We start from the raw sequence: 18,557 nt of genomic DNA on the forward strand, positions 1-18,557 counted from the left end.
TTCCGCCCTGACCCTGCGCAGGCGCCTTTGCACGTTGCCTCCCGCACGCACGCGCTCTTCTGACGCAACCAGAGGCCTCAGGAAGCAGAGCGGAAGTGCAGGGAGCTCCGCGCAGAGAAGGAGGAGAGGGAGACGAGAGGAAGAGCGGATCCGGAAGTAGGATCCAAGGAGTCTGGTTCTCTTGCTTGGTCTGACGACAAGAGTCCCGACTCAGAGGGCGTGGTCCCGGAGGCGGAGGGCACTGTGATTGGCTCGCGGCCGCGGCGCCGGCGCGGATTGGCTTCTGCGGATTGAGCGGCGAGTTTACAGCGCGACGGTTGAAATTCAAAAGTGGCGGGTGTGGCGGGTGGTCTGGCTCCTGGGCCGTCTGGCTCGGGTGTTGCGTGGCGCGAGCCCATGAGAGGACGCGGGTCTCGGGACACCGGCACCCAGTCTGCTGCCTTTGCATCCCGTCCTGTGCGGACCACCGTGGACATGCAGGCACAGGTGAGTGTGGCGGAGACGGCCTCTCGCGGCGAGCGGAGGACACAGCCCGCCCGCCCGCCCCGGGTCCCGCGTCCTGGGGACAGGTCGGGACAACCCGGCCTGCAAGGGGAGAGTCGCATCGCCTCGTGCCCTGGACGGCAGCGGCCGGGCCAGTGCAGGCGACACACACAGAGCGAGGGCCCCTGGATGTTCGCAGCGACGCTGGTCCACCATCCCTGTCGTGCAGGCGCGACAATCCCGCGTCTCTTGACCTCCCTCCAGCACTTCCCATTTCGAATTTTCCAACGGATTCGACATGTCTGTGCTTCTCAGTTCTTACAGATTGCCTTGTGGGGGAAGCGAGGGTTCGGAGAGGCCTTGTCGCTTGTCCGCAAAGCACATTCCTGCTGATGCCCTGTTGTGTTGCCTTCTCCTTGCGGCTGGATCTGAATAGGGACAGTCTACCCTCATCTATCTCTTTCTTTTGTCCATTTGGACTTGTTGACTAGCTTATGGATGCGCTGCTCCACCACAACCATCTGAGGTGTATGTGTACGGCAGTTAATGGACTGATCTCTCTAGTGTCAGGGAAGACCGGCCTCCATTCTTTGTTTACTAGTACTTCAGTCCAGACTGGCTCACAGTCGGTATTCAGCTTGAAGAGACTTTCTGGTGTATTCAACAGCCAAAACGGAGAGCATTGCATTGTGACAGGTGACAGAAAAAAATAGTTAAAGTTTTCTCAGATTTGTTCATGCAGTATTTGCGGAGCCTCTTCTATCCCTGTACTGTTGCATTTAAGTAAGAGACAGGAGTCTGATACCCCTGGGGAGGCAGAAATAAATACAATTTGTATCTCTTTTGGAAGGCAGTGAAGGACTGTAAGGGTTGATCCAGGTGGAAGAGGAAGAAAGCTAGGAGGAGAAGTAACATTGACTAAGGTGTGGAGAGTCCAAACGAGAAGAGGTGGGTGGTACAGTGTTAGGCAAGCATCCAAGAATCCCCTGGATCAATAATCCCCTGAACCAAAAGCAACAAACCTTTCTGAGGTCAGCTGTGCAGGGGCTGAGACAAGGGTTTTGAGGTTCAAGCCAGTGATAAATTGTTTCAAAAAAAATGAGGAAAACAAATAAACCCAAAGAAACAATATAAAGTTGATATAGTAACTTGAAGCTGGTAGTGTGCTTAAAAGAATAGCAGGATGGGTTGGGGATTTAGCTCAGTGGTAGAGCACTTGCCTAGCAAACGCAAGGCCCTGGGTTGGGTCCCCAGATCCGAAAAAAATTTTTGGGTTTTTTTTTTTTTTTTTTTTTTTGGTGGGTGGGGGTGTGGAGGGGTGATGGTGGTGGTTTTCTCTGGGTGGTGTAACCCTGGCTGTCCTAGAACTCACTCGGTAGATCAGGCTGTCCTAGAACTCAGATCTACCTGCCTCTATCTCCCAAGTGTTGGGAGATAGCAGTTTTGATGGAATGGTTGAAGTGAAATTTGTTGAGATAAATTGAACCCAGTGGTTCTCACCCTTCCTGATGCCTGTGAACCTTTTTTTTTTTTTTTTTTCCGGAGCTGGGGACCGAACCCAGGGCCTTGCGCACCTTTAATACAAGTTCCTCATGTTGTGGTGACCCCAAACCATAAAAGTATTTTTGTTGCTACTTCATAACTGTAGTTTTGCCACTGTTATGAGTCTAAATATCTGATATGCAGATTTGATAGTCGACCCTGTGAAAAGGTCATTTGATCCTCCCATAGGAGTCCTGACCCCAGAGGTTGAGAACCGCTGCCCTAGATACTGTTTTTGAGAAGTTTTGCTGCAGAAGGCAGTAGCTGCCAGGGAGCACTGTCAAGGGAGGAGTTTTTGAGGTTAGAGGAAATTGTAGTATGTGTGAGCTGGCTGAGGTGGGACTGGCGTGGTGCGCAGGGAGGGTTGAATGTGTATCCACTTGTACTGAATGTTAAGTGCATCTGAGAGATGGGGCCATTGTGTCTACCTTTCTGGCAGGGAGAGAAGTATTTATACTGGTTAGAGTTGTCCAGAACAAGCACGAAAAACACAAAGGGTAGTACTTTTCAATTACTCAGCAATAAAGTTGGCTGTTTTCATTTTGGTTTTTGAAACAGGGTCTTCTTACCAAGTCACTCTGGCTAGTCTAGAACTGGCTGGAACAGGTGCCTCCCGAGTGTTGGGATCACCACTCCTGGCTCTGTTGTTGTTGACTTCTTTTTAGGAAAACATATGAGAGCCAATTTAGTGAACTTTTTTTTTTTTAACATGGCTGTCAAGGTATGACTCTTTTGACATTGTGGTGTAACGTTCTCCACAAACACAACCTGCCTCATTCTTCTCTTAGCCTGGCATGCAGATGGCTGTGGTAGCTAAGGAATTGGTTACTTTTAGAGATGCTGCACATCCTTGTCCTGTTCATGTAGCTCAGACCGACCTGGAATTTTATGTAGCTATGGCTGGCTGGCTAGGACAGCATCTTTTAATGCTTTGCACAGAAAGTCAGTTGAGTATAAAATTTAAAGTGCACACTGGCTGAGGGAGACCAAACAGTGGGCAGGCGCTTGTGCGTGTTCCTTGCCACACAGTTCAAGTAGAGGTAAAGCTATCAGCTTGTGAATCTCAGGATTTGCAACCAAAGCTATTTATTTACTCTGAGTGTGTGTGCGCGTGTGTGCGTGCGTGCGTGCGTGCACGCACGCACATATATGTGGTGGCATACTTAAAAATCAGAGGAAACTTTCTGGAGCCGTGAGTCCTGGGTGTTACACTTAAGCCCTAACCCCTGAACTACCTTGCTGGCTTCCCTAGGCCATCTCCAAGCCCTTTTTCCTATCTCCAATTTTAGTTAAACAGCCTTGCTGGGTTGCCTAGGCCAGCCTTGAGCTTGGAATCTTCCTCCGCACCCTCCAGTAGCTGGGATTACAGCCAGCTGCCATCCTGTCTCACAAGGATCGTCCCTGAAGCTGGACCAAAGGCACTTAGTTCCTTAGGCTTTGCAATATGTGCAGGGGACCAGGTGTGGTGGCCTATGTCTTCAGTCCAGCACTGGGGAGGCAGAGGCAGGTGGGTCTCCATGCATTTGAGGCTAGGATAGTCTACAGTGTGAGTCCAGGACAGCCAGGGCACAGAGAAACGCTGTCTCAATGCGACCTCCCCACCGCAGTAATACGTGCAGGGGTACATGAACACTGAATGCTAAGGCTTCTCCGAGTGCATCCTTGCAGGACCGCGCCTTGAGCCTGTGTCTCATTACATGCTGTAGTTCTACTTCTCCTGGGTTTACTACCAGGTGAGTTTACCAGTTGTGCCCGCTCTCTCGCTGACACATGGGATAGTTGATCCTATGGACAGTCTCCAGTCTTCATTACAGCTTCTCCAAATTCCTGCCTTATTCATTAAAATCAACAGTTTTGTCCTCAGAGACACTTTTGTACCAAAAGTGCAGTTGGTGAGAGGGCGCGGATGAATGGCCCTGCTCCAGGCTGAGGGGCTTGGCCTCTGGGTATACTTGTTGCCCATCTGGTTGGCTCCCCCAGTCAGCCGGCGTGCAGGCAGTTTGGGTTTGGGATGAGCCTACAGACTTTGGCAGTGGGTGGTTAATACATAGTCTCAGCTCCCCGGATAGCCTTCAGATTTCGGTTCAACAACCAGCCTCTCTCCAGAGCTATGGCTTAAACTAACCCAGCCCCTCCTGTGAACTAGGAGGTATCCTCACATCAGCTCAGGCCTTCTTAGCTCCTGCCTCCCACCGTCCTCTGTGGCTCCTCCTGACCCCTGACACCAGCCAGTTCCTACTTTATCCCAGCACTGGCTTCAGGAGACCTTTCCTCAGCTCCACTGCGCTCAGTTTCCTCGGGCAGGGGACACACAGTGTGGTGTCCTGGGGCACAAACACTGCCTTTGCATCCAGTCACTCATTCCAGTGAGTTAGATTCTGTCCCAGGTACTGAAAATGATCAAGGTGTTTATATTCTTGAGGAAGTAGATAGTTTGCTATAGTTTAGTTCGTTTGCAGATCTCCAGGTTGGTAGTTACCCTAAGCTCTGAGAAGTCAAGGACTTGGTGTTCATCACTGTTCACCATTCAAATGCTCACCACACAGGACCTTGCTGGATAAACGATGCAGCCTCTGCATAGGACATCACTCATCTTTTCTCTTTGCCTATCTCATTTTCAAATGCTCACACTTGGCCACCAACCCTCACAAGGTCGTGCTATAACCCAGCCAGGCCAGCCTCAAATGTGTGATCCTACTGTCTCAGTTCCTGGGTGTGGGACTGGAGTGTGCTGCTTCCTGTGGCTCACAGTTCCGTTCTTCACATCAACCATGTTGTAACTCAGACCTCAGTGCTCCCCTCCTCATTACAGCCCACAGCCAGCACAGTCTCTTTCCTCTAGTCTGCTCTCTCTTCCCGGTCTGCTGGGTCCCATGTGTTGATCTGAATAGACACTGCTGTTTGTTGCCCGTGAGTCCCTTTTTGCTATACCAGAATGCTTGTCTGTGAGCCACACTTATGAAGCCAACGGTTATCCTCCAAATTGCTACGGAAAGTACCTTAAAGGGCTGGCGAGCGCTTGGGCATTTGCTGCCAAGCTGGAGAACCTGACCTGGATCCCCGGAACATGGTGACCAATAAGGGGGGTCTGACAGCTAACAACCTCTTGGCGTCCACTGGTCCTGCATGTATGTGCATGACGAACAGATCTGACCTTAGAACATTTCACCTTGTGATGTGCCTTCCCTCATGTGGAGAATTAGTTAAAAATGGTGCCTGGAGATGAAGCATTTAGAACGGCACTCTGTAATCAGCCTGCTTCTCCCAACAAATGTCCCTCTCTTCTACTTAAGGTCCTAGCTTTAACTAGAAGGGCCTGTTGGCTTTGTACCTGTACTGTTGGCTGGTTTCTGTGTTCCAGGAATAATGTTTCTAGCCCTGAAGGCAGCTGCAGCACAGCCTCCGTCCAGCTTCTCCCGGAGGCAGTTCCCTCTCCTGTCCTGACTCGTGTGTGTGTGTGCTCCATCTGTGTGTGTGTGTGTGTGTGTGTGTGCTCCATCTGTGTGTGTGTGTGTGCTCATCTGTGTGTGTGTGCTCCATCTGTGTGTGTGCTCCATCTGTGTGTGTGTGCTCCATCTGTGTGTGTGTGTGCTCATCTGTGTGTGTGTGCTCCATCTGTGTGTGTGCTCCATCTGTGTGTGTGTGCTCCATCTGTGTGTGTGTGTGCTCCATCTGTGTGTGTGCTCCATCTGTGTGTGTGTGCTCCATCTGTGTGTGTGTGTGCTCCATCTGTGTGTGTGCTCCATCTGTGTGTGTGTGTGCTCCATCTGTGTGTGTGTGCTCCATCTGTGTGTGTGTGTGCTCCATCTGTGTGTGTGTGCTCCATCTGTGTGTATGTGTGCTCCATCTGTGTGTGTGTGTGCTCCATCTGTGTGTGTGCTCCATCTGTGTGTGTGTGTGTGCTCCATCTGTGTGTGTGTGTGCTCATCTGTGTGTGTGTGCTCCATCTGTGTGTGTGTGTGCTCCATCTGTGTGTGTGTGTGCTCATCTGTGTGTGTGTGCTCCATCTGTGTGTGTGTGTGCTCCATCTGTGTGTGTGTGCTCCATCTGTGTGTGTGTGTGCTCATCTGTGTGTGTGTGTGTGCTCCATCTGTGTGTGTGTGTGCTCCATCTGTGTGTGTGTGTGCTCCATCTGTGTGTGTGTGCTCCATCTGTGTGTGTGTGTGCTCATCTGTGTGTGTGCTCCATCTGTGTGTGTGCTCCATCTGTGTGTGTGTGTGTGCTCCATCTGTGTGTGTGTGCTCCATCTGTGTGTGTGTGTGCTCCATCTGTGTGTGTGTGCTCCATCTGTGTGTGTGCTCCATCTGTGTGTGTGTGCTCCATCTGTGTGTGTGCTCCATCTGTGTGTGTGTGCTCCATCTGTGTGTGTGTGCTCCATCTGTGTGTGTGCTCCATCTGTGTGTGTGTGCTCATCTGTGTGTGTGTGTGTGCTCCATCTGTGTGTGTGTGCTCCATCTGTGTGTGTGTGCTCCATCTGTGTGTGTGCTCCATCTGTGTGTGTGTGCTCCATCTGTGTGTGTGTGCTCCATCTGTGTGTGTGCTCCATCTGTGTGTGTGTGCTCATCTGTGTGTGTGTGTGCTCCAGCTGTGTGTGTGTGCTCCATCTGTGTGTGTGCTCCATCTGTGTGTGTGTGTGTGTGCTCCATCTGTGTGTGTGTGTGTGTGTGCTCCATCTGTGTGTGTGTGTGCTCCATCTGTGTGTGTGTGCTCCATCTGTGTGTGTGTGCTCCATCTGTGTGTGTGTGTGCTCATCTGTGTGTGTGTGCTCCATCTGTGTGTGTGCTCCATCTGTGTGTGTGTGCTCCATCTGTGTGTGTGCTCCATCTGTGTGTGTGCTCCATCTGTGTGTGTGTGCTCCATCTGTGTGTGTGTGCTCCATCTGTGTGTGTGTGCTCCATCTGTGTGTGTGTGCTCCATCTGTGTGTGTGTGCTCCATCTGTGTGTGTGTGCTCCATCTGTGTGTGTGTGCTCCATCTGTGTGTGTGCTCCATCTGTGTGTGTGTGCTCATCTGTGTGTGTGTGTGCTCCAGCTGTGTGTGTGTGTGCTCCAGCTGTGTGTGTGTGCTCCATCTGTGTGTGTGCTCCATCTGTGTGTGTGTGTGTGTGCTCCATCTGTGTGTGTGTGTGTGTGTGCTCCATCTGTGTGTGTGTGCTCCATCTGTGTGTGTGTGCTCCATCTGTGTGTGTGTGCTCCATCTGTGTGTGTGTGTGTGCTCATCTGTGTGTGTGTGCTCCATCTGTGTGTGTGCTCCATCTGTGTGTGTGTGTGTGCTCCATCTGTGTGTGTGTGCTCCATCTGTGTGTGTGCTCCATCTGTGTGTGTGTGCTCATCTGTGTGTGTGTGTGCTCCAGCTGTGTGTGTGTGTGCTCCAGCTGTGTGTGTGCTCCATCTGTGTGTGCTCCATCTGTGTGTGTGTGCTCCATCTGTGTGTGTGTGTGCTCCATCTGTGTGTGTGTGTGTGCTCATCTGTGTGTGTGTGCTCATCTGTGTGTGTGTGCTCCATCTGTGTGTGTGTGTGCTCATCTGTGTGTGTGCTCCATCTGTGTGTGTGTGCTCCATCTGTGTGTGTGCTCCATCTGTGTGTGTGTGTGTGTGTGTGCTCCATCTGTGTGTGTGTGTGTGTGTGTGTGCTCCATCTGTGTGTGTGTGTGTGTGTGCTCCATCTGTGTGTGTGTGTGTGTGCTCCATCTGTGTGTGCTGTTCATCTGTGCCATCCTTCGGCACAAGATACTCAGTTAATGTTTGCTGAGAGTCAACCTTGAGAATTAAAGTCTAAGGGAGCTCAGAAAAGGGTGTTTGTGGGCTTTTGTGTTTGTTCCTCAGCCAGCAGGGTGTGGTGGTGCACAACTTTAATCCGGGTGCTTGGGGCAGAGGCAGACAGATCTATGTGAAAGTGAGGCCAGGCTGGTCTACAGAGCAAGTTCCAGGACAGCCAGGGCTGCACAGAGAAACCGGGAGGGAGGGAGGGAGGGAGGGAGGGAGGGAGAGAGAGAAGAGAGAGAGAGAGAGAGAGAGAGAGAGAGAGAGAGAGAGAGAGAGAGAGAGAGGTGGGGAGGGAGGAAGGGGTGGGGAGGGGGGTGGGGGGAGAGAGAGAGAGACAGAGAGAGACAGAGAGAAAGAGAGTCTTTTACCCCCGCAGAGGGCCCCTTTGATGGAAGTGAAGAGGAACTTGGAGCTGAGCACAACCCTGGTCAAGTCCTCCTCCCGGCTGCCCCTACCAGGAAGCAGGCTCAAGAGGGGTCCTGACCAGATGGAGGATGGCCTGGAGCCTGCAAAGGTAAGACAAGTTAGGAGAGCAGAGAGGAAGAAAACGAGGAGGGGTAAAGACAGGTCACTGTGGAACCTCATCCTTTCTCTCCCTAGAAACGAACACGAGGCATGGGCACAGTGACCAAAGTTGACACATCCCGCCCGAGAGGGCCACCCCTCAGCGCAGTGTCCACTGCAGGTGGGCTGTGGGGTGGGCTGTGGGGGTGAGGGGACCAAGGGTGTGGAAATGTACTGCTCTCCTACTCTTTCTTTGCTATTTTATCTGCTTCTTTTTTTAAAATGATTTATTTATGTATATGAGTGCCCTGTAGCTGTCTTCAGACACACCAGAAGAGGGCATCAGATCCCATTACAGATGGTTGTGAGCCACCATGTGGTTGCTGGGATTTGAACTCAGGACCTCTGGAAGAGCAGTCAGTGCTCTAACCGCTGAGCCATCTCTCCAGCCCCAGAGAGAGTCAAATATTTCCAAGCTTTTAACGTACACATGCATCTGTACTTGCCACCTAAGTGCTGTGCCGTCTCCCCCTTTTCACCCTTGGACAGCTCAGAAAGGCCCTAGGAAGACTGGACCTCGAGGGTGCTCTGCTGTCGGTCCAGGTAATGGTGCTCAAGCCAGGGCTACTCAGGGGTCTGGGTCTATGTAAGGGGAGTGGTGGCAAGGGGCTCTGGTCCTACATGTCTTCTAGGGAGGGCACACCCTCCCCAGTGGGGATCACACCCGGGACTAGTGCACGTTAGGAAACACAGCCTATGAGTTTGTTCTACAGTTTTATTATTTTTTCATTTTACTGTGTGTGTGTGTGCATGTGTGTGCGTGCGTGTGTGCACGTGTGCGCGCATGTGTGTGCACATACACGGAGGGAGGCATTGAATCCTGGAGCTAGAGTTGCGGGTGCGTGCGAGTCTCCTGGCAAGGAGAGGGAAGAACCCAAGCTGAGGTCGAGTGCTCTCACCTGCTCAGGCATCTTTGTGGGTTTGATGGTGTTTCACTGTGGCTCATTGGCCTCCCTAGTGCTGGAGTGCAGGTGCCTTCCATGTCCTATGTGTCCAGCCGTAACGCCATGTCCATTCTAACTCTCTAGTGCTGAGGAACCAGAAGCCAGCTCCCGCTGCTCCTGCCCAGAAGCCAGGCAGTAGGTGACATATAAACAGTGGGTAAGAGGCTGGGAGGGAGAGGAGGTGGGGAGTGCCCCGAAAACGCCATCTTCCTGTCGGGAGAGGTAAGAGGGTAGCTGTGGCCCGAGGTGTGGAGACCTGAAGGGCAGAAGGCTCAGAGTGCTGACCTCTGTTTGCCCCTTGTGTGCCCGCCCGTGTTAGCATCCACTGCTCCTGCGGTGGCAGGAAAGAAACCTGGCAAGCGTCCTGCCTGGGACTTGAAGGGCCAGTTGTGTGACCTCCATGAAGAGTTGAAACAGTATCGGGAGAAGACTCAGACACTGGACCGTGAGAACCAGGGGCTCCGAGAGCAACTCAGAGAGGTTCAGGAGCAGGCCACGACCCTGGGGACAGAGCGGAACACCCTGGAGGAGGAGCTGGCCAGTGTACGCAGGCGAGCTGAGCAGAGCCAGCAGAAGCTGGAGACTCTGGGTGCCCGCGTCTTGGAGCTGGAGGAATGTCTGGGTACCAAGGAAAGGCTGGTTCAGGAGCTTCAGACAGAGCGGCTGCAATTGCAGGAGGAACGCAGTACACTGAGCACCCAGCTGGAGGAGCGGGAGGTAAGGCCGGACTCACAGCTGTCCGCTCCCTCCCTTGAAGCCTTAGGAGGCCTTGCCTCTCAACAGGACGTCTGCTCTCGTTCCTCTGAGCAGCTCCTCACACGGCCTGCTCTCCCCCCTATGTTTCTCCCTCTTCCCATGCGTGGGAGCCTGGGAGCCCAGGTAGATGGCACGGCTGTCTCTCAGGGATGACGTCCCACGTGCAGCCTTACCTTGGCTCAGTCCTGTGACTGGTGTTGCTCTTCCCGGATGTTCCCGTCCCATTCCTCTTCCCAGGGCTGGGGTTTTCTCTTCTTTTTCTCTCTTTGGCAGCAGGGCCTGGGGATTGCTGAAGCTCTCTGTTGTAGCTACGCTAGCCAGCAGCTACGCTAGCCCCTCAGCTCTGGGATCCCATGTGCACACAGCCCCTCAGCTCTGGGGTCTGCTGTGCACACAGCTCTACCCATCTTTTTCTTCTTTAGACATTGGTGCTAGGAATTTTAACCCAGGTCCTCCTGCTTTTACATCGTGTTCTTCACTGGGCGGGCGATCTCCAACGTCTCTGGGACTCCCCACTCCTATTTTCTTACCTCTTTCTTTACCAGACCGTGAAGTCCATAGGGTAGAGACCCACCCCATCCTGGCATAGGCCTTGCTCTGTCTGCATCCCAACCTCTGTCTCTCTGTTCTGGGCAGAGGGAGTTTCAGGCCTCAGAAGCAGCTCTGTCAAGCAGCCGAGCAGAGGTACTGTGTCTTCGGCAGAAGACTGCAGCCCAGGTGACCTTACTGGCCGAGCAGGGAGACCGGCTCTATGGGCTAGAGATGGAGCGCCGTCGACTCCACAACCAGCTGCAGGAACTGAAGGGCAACATCCGGGTCTTCTGCCGGGTGCGCCCTGTCCTTGAGGGGGAGTCCACTCCATCTCCTGGCTTCCTTGTATTCCCTCCTGGCCCTGCTGGACCCTCTGACCCCCCAACTCGCCTTTGCCTCTCTCGGTCTGATGACCGGCGCTCCACCCTGACAAGGGCACCAGCAGCTGCTACCCGCCATGACTTCTCCTTTGATCGGGTGTTCCCACCAGGAAGCAAGCAGGAGGAGGTGTTTGAGGAGATCTCCATGCTTGTCCAGTCAGCACTGGATGGCTACCCTGTGTGCATCTTTGCCTATGGACAGACAGGCAGCGGCAAGACCTTCACCATGGAGGGCGGGCCTCGGGGAGACCCCCAGTTGGAGGGGCTGATCCCCCGGGCCATGCGGCATCTGTTCTCTGTGGCCCAGGAGATGAGTGGCCAGGGCTGGACTTACAGTTTTGTGGCCAGTTACGTAGAGATCTACAATGAGACCGTCCGAGACCTGCTAGCTACAGGGACCCGCAAGGGACAAGGGGGCGACTGTGAGATTCGTCGGGCAGGCCCAGGGAGTGAGGAACTTACTGTCACCAATGCACGATATGTCCCTGTTTCCTGTGAGAAAGAGGCAAGTAGGGACTAGAGAAGGGGTGGGCAGAGTGGGGTGGAGGATGGGCTGTGAGGGGAAGAGGCCATCTCTTCAGGCTGAGGGTAGGCTGCAAGGAGGTTTGCTTTGATAAGGCCCAGGAGTGAGGGGGCTGCCACATCCTTCCAGGTGAGTCTCCCCACTCTTCCTGCCGCTTACATTGCTAGGTTCACCCTAGCCAGGGTGGTTACCTGACAGTCCCCATCTCAGGGCTGCATGATCGCTGCTTCTCTGGGGGCCTCATGTGAGGCCACGTGGGTTGTCCTTTCATTCTTTCTGAGCGCATTGCACTGTGGCTCTGGCTGCCTTAGAACTTGAGGCGGTCCTGCCTCGGCCTCAGCCACCACACCTGGCCTGATTTTATTTTGAGACATGGCCTCAAAAAACCCTTGAGATATTCTCTCTATCGCGAGTTGTTTTTGAACTTTGAGTTCTTCTCCTTCAGCCTCCCAAGTAGCTTGCATTATATGCCGTGTGTTAAGACCGAGTGTGGGTTCTCCGGTCACAAGTGCACACACTCATCTGCTGATCTGTGGTTTTGTTCCAAGAGGGCAAAGGCACACTTCGCCAGCATGTCCTAGCTTCTGACCGCCCGCCTATACCCTCATCCCTAGGTGGAGGCTCTGCTCCATTTGGCCCAGCAGAATCGGGCTGTGGCCCGCACTGCCCAGAATGAGAGATCATCACGCAGCCACAGTGTGTTCCAGCTACAGATCTCTGGAGAGCATGCTGCCCGGGGCCTGCAGTGTGGTGCTCCCCTCAACCTGGTGGACCTGGCTGGGAGTGAGCGGCTTGACCCTGGCTTAACCCTAGGCCCTGGAGAGCGGGATCGTCTTCGGGAAACACAAGCCATTAACAGCAGTCTGTCTACACTGGGACTGGTCATAATGGCCCTGAGCAATAAGGTTCGAGTGGATGTGTGGGTAGAAGGTGAGGGGCCACGGCATGAGCTGTGAGAACCCTCTCAGGTCCTAACTGCCTGTGCCTAACCTTAACCCTCCAGGAGTCCCACGTGCCTTACCGAAATAGCAAGCTTACCTACCTGCTGCAGAACTCTCTGGGTGGCAGTGCCAAGATGTGAGTAGAAGGGAGGGATGGAAAGGACTGGAACTGCAGTCTGAAGAGGAGGAGGAGAGCTGGGTGTGGTTTCAGCCTCGGCAGGCCACTGATGGGGGCTTGGACCCTTCCCTTTCCACAGGCTCATGTTCGTGAACATTTCTCCTCTGGAAGAGAATGTCTCCGAGTCTCTGAATTCACTCCGCTTTGCTTCCAAGGTACGGCGACTATCCTGCTGCCTTAGTTTTCTACTCTCATGACAAGACACTGACCAAGGAACTTAAAGTTTATTGGGGGCTTACAGTTTCAGAGGGTTGGAGTCCATGCCTCTCTTGGCAGTGGGACGAGGCAGCAGGCAGTGGCAAGGCTGGAGCGGTCGCTGCAGCTCACATCTGGAGACCCAACATGAGGCAGGCAGAGAGCCTGGGAGAGACGTCAGAGCCCCTCCCTAGTTCCCGCAGACACATACACTGCTCTGACAAGGCCACACCTCCTCGTCCTCTCCAAACAGTCTCCAGTCCTCTCCCCAGCGGGGCCTAAGCATCCAGTACTGAGCTGTGGGGCCACACTCCGTCGTGACTCCTGGCTGCTTACAGGCATCTCCGCCAGGACTCACTCGTGTGTTTTAAGCTAGGGCACGTCTATCCAGAAAGGATTTAAACTTGCTAGGCATCCTGGGTTCTGCCCACCTGATTCCATTTTTAACTGCTGGCATTTGAATTAATATTTTTAGAAGAAATAACCAGAGTCAGGACTATTGCAAGAACAAGCCCTGTCCACGTTCTGAGGCCTCTCCTACCTGTATCTGTACTGCTGTCCCTTGGTGCTTTGCTCTTCAGAATGGCCCCCGGGTTACTGCCAGTGCACTGGGACTGCACGTTGCTTTTAGCTCTATGCAGGACTCCAGTATTCTCCAGTCCCCGCCACTGGGCTGGTGCATTCCCACCTTGTTATAATTGCAACCACATCTCCGGTGACACCTTTATTTTCCAGTTCCATCTGTCCAGAGAGACGCTCCTTGGGATGGGGTTGCCAGAACAAAGGGCATGTCCTATATAGACACGGAAGTCCCCAGTCTCACCAGGGGCAGGACAGCACCCATGACCTCAGCTGTCGGCGGGTTAGCGGGCCTCCGTTTCATTACTGTCTGCCTTGATGGGCAATGTTCTCCTGTTTTCCCCTTTTCCTGAGGGTAGAAGAACTCTTAGAGTTCTGATCATGACTGCACCTGCCTTCTACCAGGCAGAGTGGTCACAGCATGTCAACACATGTACCATGCTGCCTGGAAAGTTACTTGGCCTCTTTATCACCTATCAGGGCTTTAGCCAGGTCCTTGTCATAGTAAGCATGAGCTACTGAGCCCACGTTAGCCATGTATGGTGACACACACTTTTTGTCTCAGTACTTAGTAGGCTGAGGCAAGCTGATGTCTGTGAGTTTAAGGCCAGCCTGGTCTACAGAGTGAGTTCAGGACAGCCAGAGCGATGTAGATTCTGTCTCAAAAAGGGAATGGGGGGCAGCTTTAAGGTGCTTTACAGGTTCAGGGGGCTGGAGAGATGGCTCAGAGGTTAAGAGCACTGTCTGCTCTTCCAGAGGTCCTGAGTTCAAATCCCAGCAACCACATGGTGGCTCACAACCATCTGTATTGAGATCTGATACCCTCTTCTGGTTTGCAGGCATACACGCAGGCAGAAAGCTGTATGATGTATACATAATAAATATTTTTTAAAAAAAAAGTGTTTTACAGGTTCAACAGATAGCTCAGTGGTTAAGAACACTTGCTGCTCTTGCAGAGGACCTGAGTGTAGTTCCCAGCACCCAACATCCATCCCTAACTCTAGTTCCAGGGACTGCTACATCCTCTGCGGGCACCAGGCATTGTGGCGCAGGCAAAACCCTCCTAAACATAAATACGTGAATCTTAAAATTTTAAAAAAAAAATATTTTTGCGTGTAGGTTAGAGGATAACTTGTAGGATTGTAGGACTTATTTCTCCCCTTGTCGACCGTAGAGACCAAGATCAAACTTAGCTTGTCATGTCATCAGACTTGGTGGCAAGCACCCTTACCAGCTGAGCTATTTTGCTGCCCCCAGCCCTAATATCTTATATGTTAATGTCGGCCCATTATGGGGCAGGAGGGGTGTTAAGTCAGCTTCTCATGTCACTTGTTCTGTAAGTGTAACTTTGCTTTTTTTAAGATGAATTTACTTTTATTTTATGTGTCTTATATGTCTGTCTGAAGGTGCCAGATCCCCTAGAATCAGAGCCACAGACACTTGTGAGCTGCAGTGTGGTTGCTGGGAATTGAACCCATGACCTCTGGAAGAGCAGCCAGTGCTCTTAACCACTGAGCCATCTCTCCAGCTCCTAAATGTGACTTTTATTCTCCTGTTGTCTCCCAGGCTCACCTCCTCTGTCTGCTAACCTGGTTCAGGTCCTGGAAGCTTCCAGCCTCCATTCAGTCTGATCTAGGCCTAGAGTGTTTTCAGCCTCTGAGACTTAATGCTCAATAAGTTCACCCTTTCTAGTTCTTTCTGAGCTCAAATTCTCCCAGGTGACTGATTCAAACTGGCTTCTCTCAGCTTCCTGAATTGGCTCTGCGTGGCCTCATACTAACTCGGGCAGTCTGTTCTAATCTTCTGGCTTCTCATTCTCCGGCTCGTCTGTCTTACCTGTGTTTAGTTTGTTCTCTCTTCAACCTGTCTCTGTCAACTGCCCTGGTAAAGCTGCCTGTCCCCAGTTCTCTCTGCACTGCCCCTCCTAAGTACCTTCCTCCTCTCTCTTCCTTCTCCTGAGTTGGGCAGATCCTATTCCGTCAAATCTTTCTCTGATTCGTCACTTTGTCTGCTACTCAATTAGACATCACTTTCAAACATGGCGGCTTCCCTGTACAAACTCACTCTACCTTCACTGTTTGGGATTAACGGTGTGTGTGAGGGTGTGTGGATTCCAGCCAGGGTGGTTAAAGGTGTGAGCTAAGGCTGAGACACAACTAGAAACAGACTCTCCAGTAAATGACAGTCTCTGGGTTCACAGAGTCATCAAGTACCCGCAACACTGACCCTCCACCCCCACCTCCCTGTGCTGGGTCATAGACAGCGCCACTCTGCTGTCAGTTCTCGAGGTGTCCACTGCAGTCTCCCTCGGCTGCCTCAGGGCGTATCTGTGAGGTTTGTCTAGTGTGGGCATTCGTCTCTCACTTGGAGGAAGACGGGTCTGTTTGCTAGGAATCCTTGTCTGCTGTAAGGTGTGGTGGGGTCTCTCTCCCCATGTGTGCGGAGGGCCTCTCCTGTCCGCGTGTAGGCGGGTGGGATTTACTGGAAGTGGAATGGCTGTCCTGTTGATACTCCACATTCAGACTCCAGCTGCGCCCTCCCCTGCCTCGGGTTTGCTGTTTGTAGTTGGGAGATTTGGTGTGGTTGGACAGGCAGTTTTGGTTCAGACCCTTGGCCTATTTAGTAGCTGGGGCAGCTGGTGCTCCTGGTGCATTGTATGTCTAGTTCCACATTTATTATTCACTTAACTTTCTTTCTTTCCTTCTTTCTTTCTTTCCTTCTTTCTTTCTTTCTTTCTTTCTTTCTTTCTTTCTTTCTTTCTTTCTTTCTTTCTTTCTTTTCTTTGGTTAAAGATGTCCCAGCGCCCTGTGTGTGCTCAGCAAGTGCTCTACCCTTGAGCCACCTCCTCCACCGCCATCTCACCTCTCTTTTTTTTGAGACGGGGTCTCAGGTAGCCCAGGCTAGCCTGGAGCTCACCTTCCCGCTGTGTGTCTAGTGCTGGGACCTAGACCTGTGTCTGGGCTCCTGGACTCTCAAGAGTGACTTTATGAGACAGTAATTCTGGGTCCATTATTTTGTTAAAGGGCTGTAGAATGGTGATTTTTAATAGTATCATTACTCATGGCTTCTCCCTTACGGAGTAAAAGCATACCTCCGGGGTACTGCTGTGGGTCAGTCTGTGAGCACTGCACAGCAGAGGCATGAGGTTGCGTGGGTGTCAGTTATAATTGCTAAAATGTGGTAATGAATTACCTGAACTATTGAAGAAATGGCACCAACTAGACTTGCTCACTGTCAGGTTAGCGCACAACCTCAGGTGGTCAAGGGCACATTGTAAAGGACGCTGAAACTGACCTGTGTGGTGAGGTGAACATCCTGTGTAGGAAAATGTGCTTGAGAGTTCTTTTGTGCACTCTGTGTGTCTGGTGTCTAAGGAGCTGCATTGCCAGGCCCTGGAGTTACAGACGGCTCTGAGCTGCGTGTAGTTGGCCAAGGTCCTTTGGAATTCAGCTGTGCTCTTAATCTCTGAACCTTTTCTCCAGCCCCAAGGTGATGGATGGGTTCATTTATTTATTAATATTTAGCTGGGTGTGATGGCACATGCCCTTAATTCCAGCACCCAGGAGGCAGAGACAGACAGATCTCTGAGTTTGAGGCTACCCTGATTGTATTCCAGGACAGCCAGGGCTATACAGAGAAATCCTGTTTCAAAAAAAAGTTGTATGTGAAGGTTTTGCCTGTGGAGGTGTTTATCACACTTGTTCTTGGTATCGAGGAGGTTAGGAAAGGGCAGTGGGTTCCCTGGAACTGTAGCGGATGGCTGTGAGCCACCATATAGGTGCTAACAACTGAACGCAGGTCCTCTGTAGGAGCCGGTGCTTCTAAACACTTGAGTCATCTCTGCCTCAAGATGCTGAACCCTTTATAGGTTTTCATTTTTGAGTTCCTGTCCTGAGTGACTCCATGTGTGCCCGTAGGCTTCTATGTGGAGGTGGGCGCTACAGATGCTTACATCCTGACCTCTGACATCTCCACCTCCCCTTCCTGATCCTCACAGCAGCGCTCCGTCTTGGTCGGCATGAGCTCCTTCAAGTTAGCTCCTGCCTGGTCTGCTTAGGCTGGGCAAGCGCTCTCCCACTAAATAATAACCCCAGCGCTCGTGTGTCCTTTGGTCTGAACCTAGTAGTCTGTTTCCAATTCTCTTCTGTGATATTTTTTTCTCAGGAGCCCTAGTTCTCAAAGGAGTTCAATGTCCTGATAGGTTTTGTAGGAGGGCTTTGGGGTGTCTAGTCCAGGGCGTTGCTGAAAATGGAGACCTCTCTGCTGCTGTAATCCTCGTGTAGGTGTCTTCAGTTAGCTTTCTAATCCTGTGATTAAAACACCATGATCAAAAGCAACGTGGAGTAGAAAGGGTTAGTCCATTGTCAGGATGTCAGGTCGTTACTTCTGTAGGCCATAATGGAGTTGCTGCTCCTCATCGCTTCCTCAGCCACCTAATAACACACTTCATTAGGGACCCACCTGTTCATGGGTGGCACTGGCCCTCGAGAGGGTAGGGTCCGCCAACATCAATCACTAATTAAGAAGAGGCCCTGTGGCTTGGTCCCTCTTCTCGAGCAAGGAGTAGCCTGTGTCATGCTGACATATGACCAGCGGGCATATCTCTATCATCTTTTCAGACTGCTGGTCTCCTCCAGGTTAGTGGACACAGCACCACTGTCCCTCCAGGGGGTCAGGCCGAGCCTGCTGCCGTAGTCCTTATTTCAGGGAGTCAGACAGTGGGCCCAGCATTGGGGCAGAATGGGAGACTTCGGATTGTAAGCAGTGATCTCGTGTAACCCTATTCACTGGTCCATCCACAGGTGAACCAGTGCGTGATCGGCACTGCTCAGGCTAATAAGAAATGAAGATGGATGCAGAGCCTGGCTCCTGTGCAAGCGGGTGTGCGTGTCTGTTTTGTGTATATGTATAACACGGGGGTGGGGCGGGGCTGAGACATGATTTTATTGGGTGGACAACATTATGTACCCAACTATCAAATAAAGAAAATTTGGTGTAGGTTAATTTTTTTCTTAATCTTAGATTTAAAAAATTGTGTGTGTACAGTTGTTTAGCCTGAGTATATACATGTGCACCATGTGCATGTCTCCTGCTCCTTGAAGTTCAGAAGAGGCTTCGGGGCCTCTGGAACTGGAATTATGGACAGTTTTGACCATCGATGTGGGGTCTGATCAGTA

At 52.0% G+C, this 18,557-nt stretch overlaps 1 protein-coding gene across 1 annotated transcript; it reads left to right on the top strand.

The window, feature by feature from the left end:
* Positions 1-345: 345 nt before the first annotated feature.
* Kifc1 (kinesin family member C1) lies at positions 346-18,384 on the top strand. Its single transcript, NM_001005878.1, has 11 exons — positions 346-486; positions 8,166-8,303; positions 8,390-8,474; positions 8,843-8,896; positions 9,382-9,432; positions 9,617-10,014; positions 10,690-11,469; positions 12,102-12,392; positions 12,491-12,564; positions 12,686-12,761; positions 18,183-18,384. Exons 1-11 carry the CDS (start codon positions 397-399, stop codon positions 18,225-18,227), a joined length of 2,082 nt encoding a protein of 693 aa, NP_001005878.1. The 5' UTR covers positions 346-396; the 3' UTR covers positions 18,228-18,384.
* Positions 18,385-18,557: the final 173 nt, after the last annotated feature.

Source organism: Rattus norvegicus, chromosome 20 (assembly GCF_036323735.1).
Source record: "Rattus norvegicus strain BN/NHsdMcwi chromosome 20, GRCr8, whole genome shotgun sequence".
Lineage (NCBI taxonomy): Eukaryota > Metazoa > Chordata > Mammalia > Rodentia > Muridae > Rattus > Rattus norvegicus.

Excerpts from the sequence above, each read along its gene's own strand:
- Kifc1 (NM_001005878.1), top strand. The coding sequence starts at position 397 with ATGAGAGGACGCGGGTCTCGGGACACCGGCACCCAGTCTGCTGCCTTT. Across the intron at positions 8,897-9,381 it reads GTGCTCTGCTGTCGGTCCAG|TGCTGAGGAACCAGAAGCCA; the intron begins GTAATGGTGCTC and ends CTAACTCTCTAG. Across the intron at positions 11,470-12,101 it reads CTGTTTCCTGTGAGAAAGAG|GTGGAGGCTCTGCTCCATTT; the intron begins GCAAGTAGGGAC and ends CCTCATCCCTAG.